The following is a 21,251-nucleotide window of genomic DNA, read 5'->3' on the forward strand; positions in this document are numbered from 1 at the left end:
GCTCGCATCTATTGAACAAGTATCACGCGCACTTGTCTATAAAGGGAGGAAAAAAGGGAGGGGGGGTTGATTTCTCCGCAGTGGGAACTCAACAAGTTCTCCAACAGGTACCTATTCCGTCGCGCGATTAACACATTTCATTAATCCGTGCCCCTTGGAGGGGCTAATCATTAAACTCTGCGCTTTCGCGGTCGTACAACTTTACGCATCGAGATATATAAAAAAAGAAAGAAGAAAAAAAAAACATCGACATTCACGCCAGGTGCACGAGACGCGTGGCAACGTGCGAGATCCATTAATCTTCCCGTCCGATAAAAGTTCGATCGGGGTTCTCCGGCCGAAAGAGGCCGACAGATGAGAAAAGAAGAAGAGGAGGTGTTCTCCTTTCGGATCAATCCCTCTCCGCACGCGAGGGTGTCGTCGCCATCGCTAGAGTGCCGGAGCAGCCCCCACCCTCGCGCGCGCTCCCGCGTCGTCGCTGGACGGGGCCCGCTGCCTAGGAGCGGCGCGCGTCGGGCCTCAGCTCTCTCGGCTTTAGTAGCGTGACGAGCGTCGAGCGTGTGGTTCAGTGTGTTTGCGCGCGTCTGCCAGTGAGTGCTCGCTCCTTTCCGATCGCTTCGTCAACGATCCGTCTCATTTCTCTTTCTCTCTCTCTCTCTCTTTCTCTCTCTCTCTCTCTCTCTCTTTCTTTCCGTCTCGTCTCGCACAACGACGAGACCGAGGCGCGGCCGAGTCGAGTCGAGCCGGGAGCCAGGAGTCACGGCGGGACCGAGACGCGTGTTGTGCCATCGATACGCTCGGCGGAGGACGAGAGCGGCACAGGAGCGAGCGAGCGAGAAAGCCACAGGACTCCGCGCGGAAGGAGCGGGAGCGAGAGCGCAACGCGAGGACGAGCGAGGAAGAGCGAGAAAGGTAAGGAGGAGCCGGCGGCAGCGGCGGTTTCAGCTTCCTGTTCGTGCTTATCGGCGGAACGCGGCGAACCGAACGACGTCGCAAATTCCGGTTCCGGATGATTCTCTCGCTCTCGCGTTCCATCCTGCTCCGACCCTCGTTTCCCCGAGAACGTGTGCCGGCACCGGGGATGAACGCCCGAGAATACAACAACGCGCAGCCGGTCGGTGATTTAGACGGAACGCGACGTCGTCTTTTAAATGACCTTTCGTTCCTCCCCTCTCCCCCCCCCCCGCCGTCCCTCTCATCGCGGGGAACGGGTTTTCCCCGTTCTCTAGCTTCACTCGAGCCGCTGTTGCGCGTAGTAGGTGAAGGTTCAACACTCCCTTGGCGACAAAAGGGATGCGCGCGGGGATCGCGATGTGAACTCGAGCGTCGTCGCCGCTCATCGGCGAATCGAACACCGAGATATCGCGCGACGACGCAGTCCACGTGTCTCTTGGAATCTACTCGAAATTAAAGGCCGAGGTGTAATTTCAACCTTGATCGCGTGTAACTCGCGTCCATCGACCTCCTGTCTTCGCGAGGGGAAACGTCGTTCGTCGCACGGACACGACGATACGCGCGAGAAACCTTCGCTCGATATTGTTTTCCGATCAATTAATTTATAAATAGCGAATTAAAGCGATTCTCGCTGAAGCAAAGTCAACATCTCGAAGTTAATAGCAAAACAAGGCTTTAACCCCGGGATGTACTCGGATGATTTACATCCATTTCTCTATCGATGTATAGATTAATTCTAATCTCGGTTCAATGATACTCCTTATCATTTTTTAATATTTAAAAGAAGATAAAGAATAAATTGAATCGAGGAGATAGTTCACATTAAAACCATAAAAGTGAACATCAATCAGAGTCGAAAACATTTTCAGGACGTACTCCAGTTGTGTGGAATCGCTCCCCGGCGACTTGTGAGGAATCGCCTAGTAGCTAATTAAATGCAAATTGCACCTCCCGAGCAGGAGGGGGCGGTGAAGGGCAGTTCGATTTACTCCAATCCGAGTTTTACGAGAGCCGGAGTCGCCGTCCGGCGACTCCCAGCAGGACGAACGCGATCGGGAATTGCGTAAATCCCGTGCAGATCCCGCGGGAGAGTTCGCGTAGCCTTGAAGGGCTCACACCGAGGGCCAGTTCCCATGGAGACCGGACGGAGGAGCCCTTCGAAAGGCGGACGGACGGACGGACGGACGGACGGACGGATGGGCGGGCAGGCGGGCGGAGGCGCGAGCGTTTCGCACGGCGTGAAAATCGCTGTCGACGCCGCCGCCGCGGCCTTCGCTATTTTTACCGTCCTTCGCGTGAGGGATGCGATGCGGTTGCGGGATTGCGGGGGAGTTCGTTTCGGTGCGGAAGCACCGGGTGAATGGTGAGTCATCCGGCATTTGTGTGCTTCGACTTCTCTTCGTTTTGCCTGCCTGCCCGCCTTGCCCGTCCGCCCTGGGTGGGGTCGGACCCGGTCGAAACGTAAGAGCGCCAGGGAGTGACACATCGATGTTTCCAGGGGAAGTAATCAGGAAGCGACAAAGAGCTCGATTACTCCGCCTCGATCCTTCTGGATCTTTTTTTCGGTTCCTCCCTTTTCCTCGTTCGCGCTTTTCAATCCGTAAGAATCGATTTGTTCTGTTCGACTGGCGATGGCTGCGATCTGTCGGCCACCTCGATTTTCCTTCTGCCTGAAATATATTCGAGAAATCTGCCACGCAGAATGTTTGAAACAAGCGTATTTTTAATTGGAGATTCGATCGCTCGATCTTTTTCTTCGAGTAGTTTTTAGTTTCAATCGAGTTTTCCGAGAGATTAAGGAACTGATACCTGACCTGATGTAAGATATCTAGTTATTATCTGAATATCTTTTGTGTATCTATATATACAACTATAGTTAAAGTTTTTAATCTAATAACTGTAGCAACAACCAATTACATTTCTTTCTGTATCCTATTTAAAATATTGATTTAGGCACAGTTTTGAAATAATTTCTCCAAAGAGTTTTTTCATTTTCTCTCGATGTTCTTTTGCTGTTTCTCAATTTTCTATTTTCTTTTTGGTAATTTTATTCTAATAATATATGCGTGAATAATAATTTTTTTACACATTATTATTTCCATATCTATGGGCGATATTTATAATCCGTTCTTTTAAGATCATTTTCAACTTCCAAAGATATTGATACAGTTGTCTAATTGGCTAATAATGCTAATAATTGGCTAATAAATTAAGATTGTACTTAAGATGATCCTAATCATCAAATTAAATAATGTTAAATAATATTGAAAAAATTGTATATTTAATGGAATCTAGATATGGATATCTAGATACATTCTAAAAGTTATATCTATATCTAATTATTTTCTTAAAATATATATCTATATCTGTACTTGTTTACATTTTTCTTAAAATATCTCTGTAATTGCATGTAGTTATTTACAAAAATGTATCTCTTATAACATTGTTCCCGAGTGTATTCAGTGTATTCATTAACGGCTTGAAACGCGTGGGACATTTGCCCCGGAGACCCCCGACAGATTCTGTCATTGGCGTAGGCAGCTAATTATATTACGTGTAAAAATTGAACGACGCTTTTCTCTCATCCTCCACAAGGCCAAGATGTACACTTAACGAAAGAATCCATTGAAAAAACAATATTAAGATCCCTTTTATCTACGTTACATGTAAAATAGAAACATGTGGGCGATATTCGATAAAATGTGCTCTTTTATCGTCTCGGTCGAGGAATCCTCCCGAGGAGGCCTGCGCTAATCCCCCCGTAACTTGAAATTTCACATATTTTTCATATTCCTATATTTTTCCTATATTTTTTTAAGTCTCAGTGATTTAATTAACCGCTTACCGGTTGTGGAACTTCTTCTTTTTTTGCGAGCGAAAAAATAATCCGGTTATGAGTTAGCGCGAGCGGAACAAAGTTCACAACGCGCTGTCGCGCGCGAAAGGAACGGCCGGGGGGAGCAGGGGGAGGGAGGGGGAGGGGGAGGGAATGAACGTCTGGAATAAACGCGTAGTGTCAGACGGGCGGTATCGCCCCCTCGCAAGATTAATGCATGCGCCCCGCGATTGTGCATCCGTGGGACTGGGTAACAATCGCGGCCATTTAAACGCGAGGGCGACACGAGAGAACTGCTCGCGCGTTTCTATGCGCCGGGGTGACGTGATGCACTTTGCACCTATGCCCCCTTCCTTCCGCCCGAAACGCAAAAGGGAGTACGCGATTCTGCCGGCGAATACGCATAACACATTCGTAGAGAACTAGTTTAGAACGGTCGCTTTCACTAACTTCGTTTAACTTCGCAGTAATGTGACACAGTCGGTGATTTCGAATTATTCGCGGAAATGTAATTATCGTTGTAACAAAGCATTTTCGACTGTGACACACGTGACATTCAGTAACATGTTCACTCGCCTCACGGTACACGGAAGAGACAATTTTGCTTCCGCGGAATCCAAAAATTTAGATGTGGATTTAAAAAATAATTTTGTTGGTTATCAAAATTATTACGTAAAATACTTAAATATGATAATAATAATGTAAAATTATTTTAGCAATTAATTTAAATGTCTTGCGTAATTATTTTACCTTAATAAAATTATTTTTCAGATTTATCCGATATTAAATTTTTCAACAAAACTATTCTTTCCACGTAATTCTGCTGGTCTCTTCGGATACGAAAGAATAGTTTTATTGGAATATCTAAAAATTTGGACAGATACAAATCTGAAAATAATTTCGTTGGATCAAAATTATTATGTAGGACGTTTAAATATGATAATAATATCGCAACATTTTATTCTAGCAATTAATTTGAATGTCCTACTTAATTATTTCGATAGCCCAATAAAATTATTTTTCAAATTTATCCAGCAAAACTATTCTTTCCGTATAACTCTCCAGAATAATTTTAGAATAATTTTTCTGAAATATCTAAAAATTTGGCCAGATACAGATCTGAAAATAATTTCAAACTTAATTTATTTTTAATTAACCAACAGAGAGATTATTTTCAGATCTCTGTATCTGATCAAATATTTAGATACTTCAAAACCGTTCTTTTCATGAATTATTGCTGAATTATTACGTGGAGTTAAATTTAATTTAATCGTGATCATAATTGGCGAGCAGATTGCATTTTAAGTGGACTCAGATTACAAACGACAGAAACAATCACGGATTACGTATATTATTCTCGTAGAAGCTAATCGAGCCGAATGCTATTACGTCGTCTTCTGTTACGACGTTTTATTCTAACGCAAGTTTAGGATGCTACGAATGATCCGCAACACATGTGTCGCCAGATTTATCCTGACAATCGAGTTTCTACTTCTGGAACGTTCTGCCAAAGCTCAGAAATTTAATTAACCACACACAAATTTAATTAACCAAACACAATGATCGAAATATTTAATTGATACACTTTCCATCTTGCCATCTTGATAAAATCGAAATTTTGAATATTTTTATAAAAATGGATAAAAATGAATAAAGATTATTGAAAGGAAATAAATTGACATCCTACGTACGATAAATTGGATCATCAACATGCTGTAATTGAGTATCGCAATTGCCGCGATCATCCAAATTGCGGATGATCTCGGAGAAATGGTTTGTGTTCTTGCCGATCGTTCGATCGTTGCGACGGCTTAAGCAGCTGCTATCATACACTCAGCATTACTTTAACCATCATCGCGACGGGCATTTGCGAAAGTCATCCGACGACAAAAAGGGTCCGCAGCAGGCGGCACAAAAAAACATAGAGAAATAACACGCATGTCGCACTCGCGCGTGCTGCACCGGTTTCTTGTCGCGGATTTTTGCAGCCAGTCGCAGCTGCAACTTTCGAGCGAGAGAAAAGGGAATGTCACCGAAAGTTCATTAAAAATTCTGTTGTTTAATCATTAATAATTTAATTTTGCCTTAAAAAGGACTCGCAAATCTCTTAGGTTGTCTCGTTGTAAAATCCATTTTTTAAACCATTCACAGTGAATCATTCACAATGTGAAAATTTCCAGAAATTCTATATTTATAATTTCATATTTAATATTGTACATCTTACAAGCGTGTGAATTTTGATTTTTTTCAAGTGTGTTTTATGCAATGGAATAAACAGAATTCTGACGTGATTTATGATAGATCATCTTAAGGACGTGTTACATCTGTTTTTATAATTTTTATTTTTACAATGGAAAAATTGTGAAAAGCTTACAGATTATTCTAAATTGCATTTAAAATTAATAAAAAAATTTAACAGTGATTAGAATCTGGATCAAAAATTATTTAAATAAATAAATAGAAATGTGCTCTGTAATGGAATTGCAATTAAGAAATAATGACAAAAATTTCATTTTTTTTTCATATAATATACTTTAGGAAGTATTCAAGATTATTTATATAAAATTTCATTATGATGCAACAATTAATTGAACTGTAAATAAAAATTTAATTTTATTTGTACCACCATTTGTTTCGTTTGTACTCATAAAAATAAGTTTAACTTTTAGAAATTTTTATCATTGTTTCTTAATTACATTTCCATTAAGCACATACTTATTTAAATAATTTTTTATCCAGGTTTTAAATCGCTGGTTTTTCTATTATTTTTAAATTCCATCTGAAATAATCTGTAATCTTTCTGTTAATTTTGTAAATAAAAATAGACAAACGTATCCCTTGAGTGGCCTTCATATGGTCCCGCGAGGCCGTGAATGCCTAACAGGTTCAGGCAAAAATTTCTCTCAGACTGATCTCCGGCGCGAAGGGAGACCTCCCCGAACGGAAGGTGAACTCCCCGGTGCGTTACATAACGAAATGTCGGCTCATCGCCGCGATGTACCGGACGTCTGTACCGTTCGTTACTCCGCGCATCACGCCGCGTCGAACACGCGGCGCGACACGGATCTTGCCTCCGGTGCTCTCTTTCCTCCCGTTTTTATTTACACTCGTAATCTCACGCCGGGTAAGATCTTCTTCTTACCATCGCGTTTCCGATGCATAACGGATTCCCCGCTGGCATCCGGACGCGACCGGGAGGGGGAGCGAGGGGGAGCTCGCGTGACTCCACCGCCGGCGATCCCGGCGCGGAAACGCGGCTGTGCGAGTCCCTCGCTCGCGGATTCGCACCGCCTCGGCATAAACACCCGCGGATTTTCTCCAATTAGTCGGCCAATATCTCGGAAACGGGAATGCGAGCTGCGCGATAATTCGGACGCGGGAGCGACTAATTAAACGTCCGGGTGTGTATTAGTCCCTTTTATTCGTTGGAGTTGGATGTTCGTTATGTGGCAACGAAGCTGTTCCCGTTTCAGGTCAGTGTAGAATTTTCACGCGCGACTGTTTCTTACGTTGCTTCTTCTTTCTGCATTTTCCACTTAACTGGAGCAGAGGTCGGCAACCTACTCCCCGCGGGCCAATCGCTTAATTACTTACTCGTTATTGCAGTTTGAATGCCATTAATTAAAAATTTGTTGGAATGTTTTTTTTCTCTTATATCTCTGAAACATCGATACAATATCCTCTATTTTATTTTTGGCTGGAAAAGTTTAAAATATATTTCTTGTCTAGTAAAAAATTTGTAGACTACTGAATTAAAAGAATCTACGGTGACCACGTATCTCTTATTGTAAAGGATAATTCCTTATTCCTTATTTTTAATTCCTTATTTCAAGTAGCTGTGTTTTAAATTTATTTTTTTATTTATTTGTTTAAAAAAGTCGATTTTGTTCTTTATTTTAACAATATTACGAGAAATCTTTATCTAATTAGCATTCCAATGTCTAATATCATATTAATGATCGAATTTTTGAGGAAACAACCGACAAATTTAGTTTCGTCGTACATTGATCATAAAAATATCATTAAGAGTGTTTTTTAATTTTTGTTAAAAAAATATATAATTTGTCTTCTATCAACTATATTTTTCAATTTTTTTTATTAAAATTATTCAGATCAGAATCATTTTTATTCTTCATTTTTTAGAACCTATTTCAGATTTAAACGAAGAATTCGTTCCAACAGTCGAACTAGTTTCAAATTGCACATTTTATTTTGTGCGATATGTTGAAAATTTTGTAATGTGCAAATTCCTGTCAAATTACAAACTGATTTGGAAATATGTGGAAACAAAGCCTTAAAATTTCCATTTATATACAATTTTCAACACAATAAATACAATTTTCAATTTGTCCTTTACTTTTTCTAAGAAAATACGGTCACATTCATATTTTTTTTCACATGTTTAAAAATTTTTAAACAATTAAAAGCTAGCCAAAATTTATCTGAAAACTTGTCATTCGAGACATTAGCACGGGACGACTCTGTTACGCGTCTCCAATGAAGAAAAAAAAAAATTAAATAGGAGCGAAAGGACGGGGTTGCGTAGATTGTGCAAGGCGATGTATATCGATGTGTCCTCGATGGTCACCAAGTTCGGCCAAAGAACCCGTTTGCGGCTTTTCTTGGACCGATATCTGCTCGCGCCACCACCATCACATGGCTCACCACCATCACACGCCGCATGTTCGTCGCATGTTTGGCCTCGTAAAAGTCACGCCAAGTTCGAGAGTGCGGCAAGAATCGCGCCAACATTTATCGTTCTAAATCCGACCGGCTTGCGGATCCGCTTTCGGGTCCCTTTATCGCTGACAGCGGTTTATTTATCTTCTGTTTATTCGCGATCACAAAGACGGTAGCTCGTTAGTAATTTATAAAAGTATTAATAGAACAAATTAAATATGTAAGTTTAAGACTCGGTTCTCTCGCAGCGCGACATGGCTTGTGTGACGTCAGACGTAAGAAATGACATACAAAAAGCAGTTTCTTGCGCCGCATAGCTTTTTGTACTTTTTCCTTAAAAATACAATATTTTTATATTCTTAAAACTTGTAAAAAGTAAAATATCTGTTCAATAAATCACATAAAAGTGTAAAATAATTCTTGAAATAATGGTCATTGCTCAGCTATCAGAAACAACTAGATCTAGCGATCCAGTGATTTCTTATATCTAAGCAGCGTACCATTATTTCAAGAATTATTTTACATTTTTACATGATTTGTTGATCAGATCTTACTTTCTGATATTTTTTACAAGTTTTAAGAATATAAAAATATCATATTTTTAAAGGAAATGTACAAAATAAAGCTATACCACGCAAGAAACTTTTTACATGTCATTTCTCGCTTTTGACATTATAATTCAAATGGGTGAAGCGAGAGAGAGCCGAGCTTTAAATATAAATTTAATTTCCTAATCTGATAGTAAAGATGAGTCCGATCGAGAGATCTTGATTCAATCGCGGGATCGAAGGGAGTTTCTGGAATCGAAATCGACGTCGACGCGTCTTCGTGCTTTAACGCTGTCCTTGTCCGCTGCGGTTGAAAGTATTTCCGTTCGGGTTCGTGACGGGAAAATTTAAGAGCGAAACCGTCCGCCCGCGTTGACAAAGCGACGCCTGTCGCTTCGCAGAGTTCACGCTTGTAACTTGCATTTTTTACCTCAGAAATTTACCTGGAAATTATTTTACGTTGTATCTCAGACGGTTCTCCTCGTGATTGTGAAATGAGATGCTCGAAAATCATGCCCGGTAGATATTTTTATAGGCAGGAAGCGAGTTAAGGAAACGTGAAAGACATTAAAATACTTATTAACACGATTATATGCTAATGAACATTTATCTCGGTGATTTTATCTTCTAATTTTCAATCGCTGTGATCTATGACTCATAGTTTTCGTGACTGAGGCTCATAAAACGAGTCTTAAAGTCTTCTTGAACAGGCCACAGAATCCTGATTTACGAAGAGTAATTGAGCTTATTGAATTAAATAAACTGTGCTTTCTTTTCCTTTTTGATCGTCAAGCTACGAATATCACGGTCACGCTTGCCTTCCTGAAGAATTCCTTTTACGAGTTCAAGGAACTCCTCTGTGTTATTCCTGGGCGTAAACGTTTTAGCGATACGTTATGGGAACGCTCCAGTCAGGAAATTGGCGGAGCAACGCCGCTTTTATGCACGATCCCGCGCGTAATTATCTCGAGATGAATCGAGCGCATCGATCGCCTCTCGTGAGAGGAGAGCCCTGCTTTCGGGGAATCTCCTGCATCGAATGGAATGCATTATACACCGGTTCAGTGACTCAGTCGAGGAGGAAAAAAAAAAACGAAGGAAAATAAAAATAAAAAGCTCGTATAAGTGCCAAATAAAATGTCACTGACAGTAAGACTGAACATACATCAAATACCGAGTCATAAAACTTGAAAGATCTAAAGTAGATACTATCGTTTAAAGAAAAGATCAGATTAGGATTCATAAAGAACATTCGTAATCTTAAAATCTTAACAAATGTGACAACAAAGTTAATTATTATTTACTAGTAAATAATTTACATGTTACAGGATTTACATATTTTTATCTTACACGTATATTTTAAATAATAACATCTTTAAATTAAAGATATTAAAATATTTAGTATCATTTTATTTAATATTATTATATCATAAATAATTTCAACATTAAATACTAATTAAAAATATATTGTAGTATTAATTTCAATCGTGTTTTTTTTTTTTTTATTTTTTTTTCCTCTGTACGTCAGGTCGAATCTCAAGCGGCTTGTTTTTTTTTTTTTTTTTGCTATTTGCAACAAACAGCTTCGACCATAAAAGAATATTTTACGTATGACAATGTGTTCCTTGTCAAAAGACGGAAATCGATTGTGAGTCAGATCAAGAGTGTGAGGCCTAATTCCTTTGAATGATTCGATTTAGGACGTAAGCTCCTCAATCTCGAACCTTCACTTCCTTTCGTCTCTTAGATGCGGATGTGACAGTCGAAGGTTGATACCCTCTCGAGTGAATGCTTCTCACTCGGCCGGTTAAATTAACGGTTAAAACGCTAGTGGCCGATTTAACAGGCGCGAATTGATCCTAAGTGACTGGCGAGAGATTCTCGAGAGATTGATCCGCGAGATTCTCCGCGAGATCGGATCGCGAACGATAAGATGAAAGCGCGTCGCCTATAATTAATAAAATCACACGAGTATGCAGAATTAATCGTCGTAAATGAATAATATAAGCGCCGTTCCCGCGACGCAACCGGAAAAACACCATCTCCGATGAGAGATAACGCGTAAAACGCGAAACGATCTTACACCATTTGAATCCTCCCGTCGAGGATTTCCCAATAAATTTTAACGAAGCTAAGGTTTATAAGGTTTTGTAAGTTTATCAAACGCGACGGGATTTTATTTAAATTTCTCGCTCGATTCTTCGCCATTGTGCCGAGGACACACGCGTGGAGGAAATTTCCCGTGAGATTTCCGCCACGAGCAAATGACGCGGGCGTGCGTGCTCGTATTGTCGCAGCGTAAGACAGGATGCGATAGGATTGCGAAGGAGAGGAAAGGGGAGGGGGGGGGAGAAAAAAAAAGAAAACGAGGCAGAATCGCTGCGAGACGCGCGGGGGAGGAACGCTTATCCAGCAAATAATAGCAAATGTTTCGTTCCGAGTCGTGGGACGTGCCGGGCTCGTCCGCTGATGATAGCGCCGGGATGAGACTCGGAGGGGGGGGGGGGGGATCAATACGCGCAGCGGCGGATTTCTCAATCGGCGCGCAACATAAAACCCCCTCCCCCCCCCTCCCTTCTCTCCCACGCTTTTTCCCCGCCGACTTGCAATGTTCACGTATGTATCCCGCGAGTAAACGAGTACAATGCCATTTCGGAGCAGCAGCCCGAAAGGAAAGCTCTCGCGGTCGTCTGTCTTTGCGCGGCGGATTTAAACAAAGACGAATGCGATCCTTTTGCTTGCCTCGCGATTTAACGCCAGAAGTGATCGCATTTCGGATTCATTTTCGGCCGATTCTATTTTTATAAATTAATTTTTTTTTTTTAGTAAGAAACAAAATTTTAAGAATCTCTTGATTTTAATTTCCCAATTCGGAATAAAGAAAATAAATATGAAAAAAAAAAAAAAAAATAGAAAAGTCAAGTATTATATTTTTAAAAAAGAATAGAAAGAAATATTAATTTATAAAAATAGTTCAAACATGTTCGCGCGATACTTCTAGTATTAATTAAATTGAAATTTGATTTTAACAAAATATGTCAATCCTGTGTGTAATTAATAAAATAATTGTGCAATCGTGCTTTTCAATCTAATCCTCACTTCTACCAATGTAGATTAATTTTAATCTCTTTTATTTAACTTGCCTGTCTTCTGTTTTTCTAATTCGAGCAGTAAAGAATAGATTCAAGGTTATACGAGAGCAAAGTATTATACGAGATTAAAATTACACTGGTAGAAATGAATACGATACGAGATACGAGTAAATTCCTCAAGTTCTCGTAGACGGACTCTTCCCCCGACGAGGAAGAGATGATAAAGTTTCCACGCGGCGTAGAAAACGCGCTCGAGAATTTTTCTTTCATCACTTGTGATACGCGAGATGATCACGGCGCCCTCGGGAATGGAGGCGCCTGGAATGAAGGCCGCAGTTTAATTATACGCGTATATTTGTTTCAGACGTGTTGAGAAGACGTCCAGCTACGGCAGTACGATGCAGAGCAACGGTTCGGAGAATGTAGGATCCGAGAACGGAGGGATCGATAAATCCGGATGGACGGTATGTATTGATTGATCGAGTAAGCAAATTAGCCTAATGTAAACTGCAGTTTACCGAGGCCGCGAAGACCGTTGTCGTAACGGCACCGGAGAGATTTGGATTACCGTTTCCTCATTTCTCTCGCATCCAATCGCATCTCGATCGCAAATTAAAATCATGTATAGTTAATATTAATATAACGTCAGACACTTAATTAAGTTTTATTCGAGTTGCTTATTAACGAGATTTGACGAGAACGCACTTGATGGATTTTCATAAATCGATAGGTAAAGTTAAAAAGCGAGCTGTAATTGTTGTGATGCCTTCCAGGTGGGTTTGATCAACGGGAAGTTTAAGTACCTAACGGCGGAGACGTTCGGCTTTAAAATCAACGCTAACGGATCGAGCCTGAAGAAGAAGCAACTGTGGACTCTGGAGGGCAGCGAGCATCAGGTTTTCCTACGCTCGCACTTGGATCGATACTTAGCAGTCGACCAGTTTGGTAATGTGACGTGCGAGAGCGAGGACTCGTCGGATCCGGGATGCGCTTTCCAAATACAACTCGCTTCCGACGGTACATATGCTTCGTCCATGCTTAATTTGCATAAAACGTTAGAATATTAGAGACATAAAGAATTGAATTGCGTTTTATTTTTTTTTTTTTTTTTTTTTTTTTTTTTTCAATAAGAATGTCTTCTTCGCATAAAAAAAAAGAAGATAAATACATTTAAAGTTATATGTAACATGCAAGAAAAGGAAGAGAATCTCGATGATTCTGGACGTATCTCGATTTGAGGTGGTAAAATTCTCGCGTCGCAGCTACGTCCAGAAATGTCGACTCGTAAACCATCCTTTTTTAATCGAGGTAAAAGAGAGGCTATTTTTATCCTTCCTATCCGACTCGCGTTGCCGGTTATTCCAAACATCCGGCATCAATCGGGGCTCTGTAATGAATGGGCAAAAGTATATCGGCGATTCTCTCAAGGCAATCGTGACAAATTGCAGGCAGCGGGCGATGGGCGCTGAAGAACCTCCAGAGAGGCTACTTCTTAGGCTCGAGCCAAGATGAATTGAAGTGTACCGCTAAGGCCCCAGGCGAGGCGGAATATTGGCTCGTACACCTCGCCGCCAGACCGCAGGTATATATACCTTAAGTACCTGTTGTATTTCGAGATTTCGCGCGAACGGAGCATTTACGGCGAACGGTTTTACGCAATCTAGTCACATCGCTACACGCACAACCTCCGCTAATAACTGTATTTTCTCGACCAACTGATTTTCCCCCCGACGGTCTTAATTCGTTCCGGCGTTTGCTTCGTTCTTACACTTTGTACTGTATCTTTATACAGGGTGATACCTGCGCGCGTCCTTTCGAGCTTCTTCGATCGGTTTGGAAATTATTTTTCGATTAAAAACACGATTTCACGGCGGTATTTAACCAAAAAATTAATCGCCTTGATTATTTAGGTGAACCTTCGTTCGGCCGGAAGAAAACGTTTCGCACATCTGAGCGCCACTCAGGATGAAATTCACGTGGATGCGCCGGTGCCCTGGGGTGAGGATACTCTATTTACCTTGGAATTCCGCCCGGCGACCATGGGCGACGACGACAGCCACGGGAATCATTCCAAGTCCGAGGGCGGTCATTATGCGCTGCATACTTGCAATAATAAATATCTCGCACGTGACGGCAAACTTCTGGACGCCTGCACGCGAGACTGCTTGTACGCCGCGGAATTCCACGCTGGTCTTCTCGCTCTTCGGTATCCTCAGTCATATAATCTCTTTGTATCTTTTATTAACGGAAATGTAAAGCTTCTCTCTCTCTCTCTTAATTAACGGTTATCTCATGTCGAAAAAACGCGAAGAACGCTGTGTACAAAAGACGCAATCGTTTTTCAAGATTGAAATTAATTTCTGCGTTAATTCTGATGAATTACATCAAAGTAATTAAATTAATTTCGATAAATTAAAACATCACAGGGATATACACGGCGCGTATTTGGCACCGATCGGAAGTAAGGCTGTTCTGAAGTCGAGATCAACGACTGTTACGCGCGATGAGCTCTTCTCCTTGGAGGAATCTTTGCCGCAGGCGTCTTTCGTCGCGGCGTTGAACCAACGATATGTTTCCGTGAAGCAAGGTAATTCTAGACTTCTCTTGATGATCCTCCATCACGAGATGAAGCTGAGAGGATCAATTAATAAAAAACCTGATTAATTAGGTGTTGACGTGACGGCCAATCAAGATGAGATCTCCGGCCACGAGACATTCCAGTTAGAATTCGATCGAGTGACGAAACGATGGTACGTGCGAACGATGCAGGACCGTTACTGGAGCCTGGAGGCTGGCGGCGGTATACAGGCATCCGATCATAAACGTTCGTCGAACGCGCTCTTCGACCTGGCGTGGCAATCGGACGACGGCACGGTCGCATTGCGCGCGAACAATGGCAAGTTCCTGGCCACCAAGCGATCCGGCCATCTCTACGCAAACGCTGACTCGTTGAACAGCAACGATTCCGACGCCGCCAAATATTACTTCTACTTGATGAATCGACCTGTGCTGGTGCTACGATGCGAGCAGGGCTTCGTCGGGCCCAAAAGCGCGGCCAGTCCCAAGCTCGAATGCAACAAGGCCGTCTACGAGACGATACGCGTCGAGCGATGTGAACGTGGCGTAGTCAGGTTCAAAGGTAATCCCTTTTATCAATCCGTAACTGATTGCTATGTCAATCGGCCTGAATTAATTGCACCTAACTTTTTTATACGTAATCGTGGACATATAAAATAATGTGATAAGAAGATTGAATCCATCATTCGTTTATCACAGGACAAAACGGGAAATACTGGCACGCGGACAGCGAGGGAGTAACTGTCGATTCGGATATGCCGTCCGATGGCTTTTATCTGGAACTGCGCGAACCATCACGGATCTGCATTAAGTGCGTGGACGGCCGGTATCTTACCGCAGGCAAGAACGGCGCGCTGCGCCTGGGCGAATCGGACTACGAATCTGCCACGAAGTGGGAATTCTAATGCGGAGGATGAAAGAAAGAAAACGTAAATGCAACGAGCAAGATGTGTATTCCACTGCCTCCTCAGCTTTGGTCGTAACTCGCAGTACCATATCCCCGGAATAAACAGGATCATTGGCGGTTCACGCTGGTTTCCTGCCTGCGTACTTAATCGAGCATACCGCGTCGTGCCGGCGTCGAAGCGACAGTCTATTCGACGTTCGATCGCGATACGTATACTTTCTTTTCTTTTTCTGGTAAAGCTTCACGGATTCGCAATATATTCAAGACTGACAATTTATTCAGATAACGCAAAAAAAAGTCCGAGAGAGACGTCCAAAGGACCGGATATCATAATTGTCTACGGTCTATCTTATACGTAACACACACGTACACTTTTATATATCTTTATATATTTATAAGTACATATAGCTTACCACGCTGCGAGCTCATTATATATTATATATCTACATATACATACATACATACATATATATATATATATATATATATATATATATATATATATATATCTCTTTCGTATGCATTATTTTAACTGATCGCAGAATTGGTGTAACAATCGTTATATTATATGTATATGTTTATTATTTTAATTTATGCTAATTTATTTCGAGACAAAAAGAATTTATATGATAATGTGGGCATGCATTCAGGGAGAAACAGATTTTTTTTTATTCTGCTCGTGGTGTGGTAACGAGTTTTTGCTATCGTTATGAATACAACTTTTATATATTAGGCAGATTATTTAAAAGGATATATAGAAGTAACAGCTAAGAAGGCACAATTGAAAGAAAGGTAAGAAAGAAAGGTTCAATTCGATCAATACCTGGTCGCTGTTCCCGTTTAAGAAAATCAGCAATCAACTTCTAGATTTCATTACTGAGATACATCCCTTACGATAAGTTAGGAGAAGCGCATTTAACGAGATGCACGCGCAATTTCGCTGTATTACCCTCGCATGCTTCACACGTACTAGCCTACCGCGTATGTTAAGTAATGAAATGAAATATGCCGAATTAAGGCTTGGTGATGGAAAGATTCGTAGCACACACGATCGCTTTTTTTTTCTTCCTTTTTCTTTATGTTCATTAAGGATAATGTGGCGGTGTTACACGTTTTTTAGCAGTTAAAACAGATTTTATTTCAGTCTCTTTTGCCGACGACGATCGACAAATTATTTTATAATTTAAGAATTTTTTGGTATATGAAATAAAAAATGCGAGGTACAAAAATCGATTTTTCAGCTAGATTATTTCAAGAAAAAGAGAGAGAGAAAGACAGGAGGAGACATTAAGGTTTGTCAGTCTCGTGTAAATATATGTTTGCCTCTTGAATATCATTACACTAATTATACTAATTGTAGCGTGATACTGCGTACGCTTCGCGCCACTTAATTTTAGAGCGTAAAGCACGTATCTATGATGCGAAGCGTGCGAAAACTATTCGTTGAATATTTTCCTTCTTTGGTCAGGACATTGCTCAGATGTATGTCTCCACTGACGACGATACACACATTACTCTCTTAAATATACTTATGTATAAGCGGCAATTTCTCATTTTTACTACTTTTTCACGGTAGAAACACATTAAGAACAATGGATGTAATAAATTAAAAAATATAATAAGACGATTTTTTTATTGATCAGGACTATGTCACAGAATTGTTTCTTGTGTGACAAATATAACTCCTCTTGCAAATTTATAGTGTGATACATACACACAAACACACAGGATTATATACAGGTCGGTATATAGATTGACTTATCAGATCTGTCATGCTCAATTTTTATAAGGTTCTTATTTTCTCAATTTATACAAATAACTTTAGAGAAGAGAACTATTTTTTATTTATAGATCGGTTTACTTTACACAAAACTTAAAAGATTAAAGACAAAATTTTAACGGTTAGTTAAATTCATCTCACTATATATGCAAAACATTCATTAAATGTTTATTTTATAAAAAAGTTGACCCTTCAAAGAAAAGCTATGTCGGTATAAGGCGGAAGTTGTAATGTCATAATTTACATTAGCATATAAAATATTTACAATTAATCAGCCGCCATTCGCTGTCTTTTAGCAGCTCGGTCTTCTATTTCCAGATAATATTTGTTAAACATTATCTTTAATGTCGGGTACATCAAAGGCAACAACGGTAATTGTGAAAGGCTGATTTGCATATTGTCGTACGCGATGCCGACATTATCTAATTTAGGGCCGTTCTTATCCAAATGAGGCAAATGAGGAATGACAGAGTAGCGCTGACTGAAATGTGTCAATAATGTAAATTTTGACCTCATCTGTTCGCCTATCTGTATGGCCTCCGAGACTGTCGAATGAAGTTTTAATTTCGCTTCTTTTATCAACTTGTCCTCCATTGTCGCTTCATGAATGAGTAGATCACAATCTTGACCAAGTTTCACAAGATTCTCGCAAGGCATAGTGTCACCACTAAAAAAATTATATTACCATCATATTTATGAGCCATGTCAAAAGAAGGTGAAATACTTATTTTGAACTAAATGCTAAAACCATTATATATACATATATAATTGAAATGGCCTTCGGACAGAAAAACTTAGATCCCAATCTATAATAAGTGATGTAAGCTTTAATTCTTATACTCTAGGTAAAAGGTACTTTTGGCCAAAAGTACTTTTTGCATTGCCTTAAGCCCTAAACATTACAGGGATCTAATTCATAATTCTTAAAGCTTAGGAATTATGAATTAAAGCAGCTTAAGAAATGTTTCTTGTCGGAAATTTACACTTATTGTAGATTGGAAGATTACCGTGCTTACCTATATACTATTTTCTTTCCATTATGAAGTGTCACGGAAACGCCAAAAGAATAAGGACAATGCTTGACATATACTGTTTTCACGGCTTGTACGTTCAGCGCCTTGTACATAGGTTGGTATTTGTATTCTTCCGGTTGGTGTACATTCATGAAGAACTCGCTGTTCGAAATTAGCTTGATTTGATATAAAATAGGCTCGAAACATTTATGATACATTTGCAACCACGCGGCGATGTGTCCCGGCGCGAACAAATACAAAGGTTCCTGCGTGACTTTTTTTCTTTCCTTCAATAGGCCAATCAATCCGATATGATGATCCGCATGCATGTGCGATATGTAGACTGCCTGAAATACAATTACAGAAATATTACAGAAGTCGCAGCTGCGGAATTACGGAAGAGATAAAAAGCACTCACCTTGATCGTTTTTATGACATTGGGCGTTTCGGACTTTCCATAGATTTTCACTATCTGTCCGAACGTGCCTTCACCGCAATCCAGCAACATGCTATGATCCTCGTCAACTCGCAAAAGTATGCCGCTCGTGTTTCTGACTTTATTTGGTATGCTAGAGCCGGTACCTAACATGACGATCTTTGGATATTCATTACCGACAGGCAGCATCTTCGTTCGAGCGTTGATGTTCGTTTGTAGTTCCGCCAACGCGTCTAAAATACCATCGATCTTGAAAACCTCGTCTACGTATTCCTGCGGATGCAGCGATACTTCGTGTTCCGTATCGAATTTCAGCTGCGGCTGTAGGTGGAGTGTGTGATGCGTTCGGGGCCGATGTATGATGGGCAAATCTCCCGCCTAGAAAAAGAAGATTTGTACGATTATTTTAAGATAGAGTCAACGAATTAACTTCTAAAGTCAACGAGTTCCATGTGTAACGCATCTCACCCTCGTCTTCTTTTGAAAGCTTTCTTCATTTAAAAAAGGAAATATCTCAGGATGCAACATATGGAGCTTGTGCTGGTGCTTATGAACCGCTTCAGTACCCATGCACTCATTCTCCTCGTTCACGATTATGTGCCGCGTAGTGAGACCGAATTTATTCATCCAATTTACATAGCGAGAATCGTCCATCACTTTTTGAGGGGTAAAATGAATGATGCAGCATGGAACGTCGCCATCTTTCGCTACATCCGTTTGATGCCGCGCGAAGGCAGAATGGTTCACGAAGGATTCTAAATAATCTTCCGATGGACATTCAACAACTACAAAAAAAATTCAATGTAATAAGATTAATTAATTCTTTAAAGTAAAAACATGAATAAAATCATAAAATCACCACTATACCTATAAAAGTAGGGCCTGGTGTTTCTGGAGAGCAAACGTCCTTGCTCAAAACAACTGTACCATCAGGAAGAGTAATATCCATGCCAGCTTTGAGCTGCCCAAGTAAAGGACCAGGTGTCACACCCTTCTCTCTACATTTTTCTAAAGATAATGTACCTTTTCGAGGATGCAATTTACAAATGTATGACATCACGGTTGATATTCTCCCCTCGTTGGGCTTTGGGTCTATCCTCTGTACTTTTGGCTCAGTCTCTGCTATCTTATCATATGTTCGCTTGCCATTTGAGTTAGTCTTATAATCACAGTAATTAATGTCGTCGACCACCTCTTCTCCTACAGCAATGGACTCTGCTTCCTGCTTGTTTGATTTCGTAATGATAACATATGAAACAGTCATCAGTGGATCCACGTATGACTCTGACTCATTGCATTTGGCTTCATTGATCTTTAGAGCTTGCAGCAACACAATTTTCTTAATCGTGTTGAATATATCCATCATCCCTTTGGGACCATGTATATAAATCCGTGGTACTCCAACATCCTGTAGCGTCAGGAACATTCCCGGCGTGCCACCTAAATTATTCCAAGTTGCCGATGTTATGAATATATGCTCCAGCTTGATCAGTTTGTATTTGTGTTCATATGCCAATCTCTGCGTGCCCTCGCCACAGTTGAAGACATACCTGGTGTGGCCTGTCGTCAGGTAGACGCATCTTGGCGTGCCATAAGCCCCGCTACCTATAATCTGCAAGAAATAAATTCGTTGATATTCAAGTTACGAGTTTTACAGTTGTCGAGTCGATTATCGACTTCGACGCGACACTTACCGACAACGACACTTTTGCATTGCTGACATACTTTGTCGACTTTTCTTTTATTTTCTGCCTCATTCTTTGCATGTAGAGCATCTGCTCCATGGAACGCGGCATGATGCTATAGCGATAAGCCTGTAAAATTTGGCCGCGACGAATCAATAGATTCCGCTGGAAACCGTGATCAACGTGAGGCGGGAGCAACGAGCGAAGATTACGGTTTACAACGTGACACACGAACGAGCACACGTTGGCCCTCATTCGTTCGGTTCTTCTCGCTTAGCTAATGTGTCAGAAGCATTCACCATTAATCGCATATATGACCGAATAATGCGTACAACACGAATGAAGAATCATAACAGCCTTGTACCTCGTGTGCCTGATGCAATCACACACGATCGCCACCATAATCCGCAACAGTCCGTTACAGACTAGAGAGAAATTCTATGGCTGTGTTAGGTTACACGACATTTTCCCGAAAAATGGAGGGGATAATGTTGGCATCAACGAAATCCTCTGAACGACATAATTTTAGTTTGTATGAATTAGTAGCACTGTTCAAGTAGTAATCCGTTAGTGTCGGTCCACAATAGGTGATTTAAACTTTAAGAAATAAGAAATTGACCAATTATAATCGAATATGAAAAGAATAGTTGATTATGATTGGTCAATTTCTTACGGCTTAAGGTTTAAATACTTATTGTGGACCGACGCTATTGTGGACCGACATTTAATCATAGTCGATTATT

The 21,251-nt window shown here is 40.8% G+C and overlaps 2 protein-coding genes across 3 annotated transcripts; one reads left to right on the forward strand and one right to left on the reverse strand.

Annotated features, from left to right (window-relative positions):
- Positions 1–566: 566 nt before the first annotated feature.
- singed (fascin domain-containing protein singed) lies at positions 567–17,239 on the forward strand. Of its 2 annotated transcripts, none has more exons than XM_011646394.3 (8): positions 567–590; positions 12,475–12,574; positions 12,884–13,127; positions 13,559–13,692; positions 14,021–14,316; positions 14,537–14,697; positions 14,779–15,249; positions 15,387–17,239. In XM_011646394.3, the coding sequence occupies exons 2-8, from the start codon at positions 12,509–12,511 to the stop codon at positions 15,590–15,592; spliced, it is 1,578 nt and encodes a 525-aa protein (XP_011644696.2). In that variant the 5' UTR covers positions 567–590; positions 12,475–12,508; the 3' UTR covers positions 15,593–17,239. The 2 variants fall into 2 exon arrangements, with proteins under 2 accessions (XP_011644696.2, XP_025075345.2); XM_025219560.2 differs by lacking the exon at positions 567–590 and adding an exon at positions 597–912.
- Positions 17,240–17,414: 175 nt separating this feature from the next.
- RNaseZ (ribonuclease Z) lies at positions 17,415–21,026 on the reverse strand. Its single transcript, XM_011646387.3, has 7 exons — positions 20,873–21,026; positions 20,518–20,785; positions 19,691–20,435; positions 19,292–19,608; positions 18,806–19,201; positions 18,391–18,734; positions 17,415–18,041 (listed from the first exon to the last, which is right to left on the reverse strand). The coding sequence occupies exons 2-7, from the start codon at positions 20,761–20,763 to the stop codon at positions 17,642–17,644; spliced, it is 2,448 nt and encodes an 815-aa protein (XP_011644689.2). The 5' UTR covers positions 20,764–20,785; positions 20,873–21,026; the 3' UTR covers positions 17,415–17,641.
- Positions 21,027–21,251: the final 225 nt, after the last annotated feature.

Source organism: Pogonomyrmex barbatus, unplaced genomic scaffold (assembly GCF_055798465.1).
Source record: "Pogonomyrmex barbatus isolate J1 unplaced genomic scaffold, ASM5579846v1 scaffold5, whole genome shotgun sequence".
Classification (NCBI taxonomy): Eukaryota; Metazoa; Arthropoda; class Insecta; order Hymenoptera; family Formicidae; genus Pogonomyrmex; species Pogonomyrmex barbatus.

What these genes read in the sequence shown, in the direction of transcription:
- singed (XM_011646394.3), top strand. Translation starts at nt 12,509, where the DNA reads ATGCAGAGCAACGGTTCGGAGAATGTAGGATCCGAGAACGGAGGGATC. An exon ending in AATACAACTCGCTTCCGACG is followed by an intron (nt 13,128 to 13,558) that starts GTACATATGCTT and finishes GACAAATTGCAG; the next exon opens with GCAGCGGGCGATGGGCGCTG. An exon ending in ACCTCGCCGCCAGACCGCAG is followed by an intron (nt 13,693 to 14,020) that starts GTATATATACCT and finishes TTGATTATTTAG; the next exon opens with GTGAACCTTCGTTCGGCCGG.
- RNaseZ (XM_011646387.3), bottom strand. Translation starts at nt 20,763, where the DNA reads ATGAGGGCCAACGTGTGCTCGTTCGTGTGTCACGTTGTAAACCGTAAT. An exon ending in ACCAGGCCCTACTTTTATAG is followed by an intron (nt 19,609 to 19,690) that starts GTATAGTGGTGA and finishes TTTTTTTTGTAG; the next exon opens with TTGTTGAATGTCCATCGGAA. An exon ending in GCTTTCAAAAGAAGACGAGG is followed by an intron (nt 19,202 to 19,291) that starts GTGAGATGCGTT and finishes TTCTTTTTCTAG; the next exon opens with GCGGGAGATTTGCCCATCAT.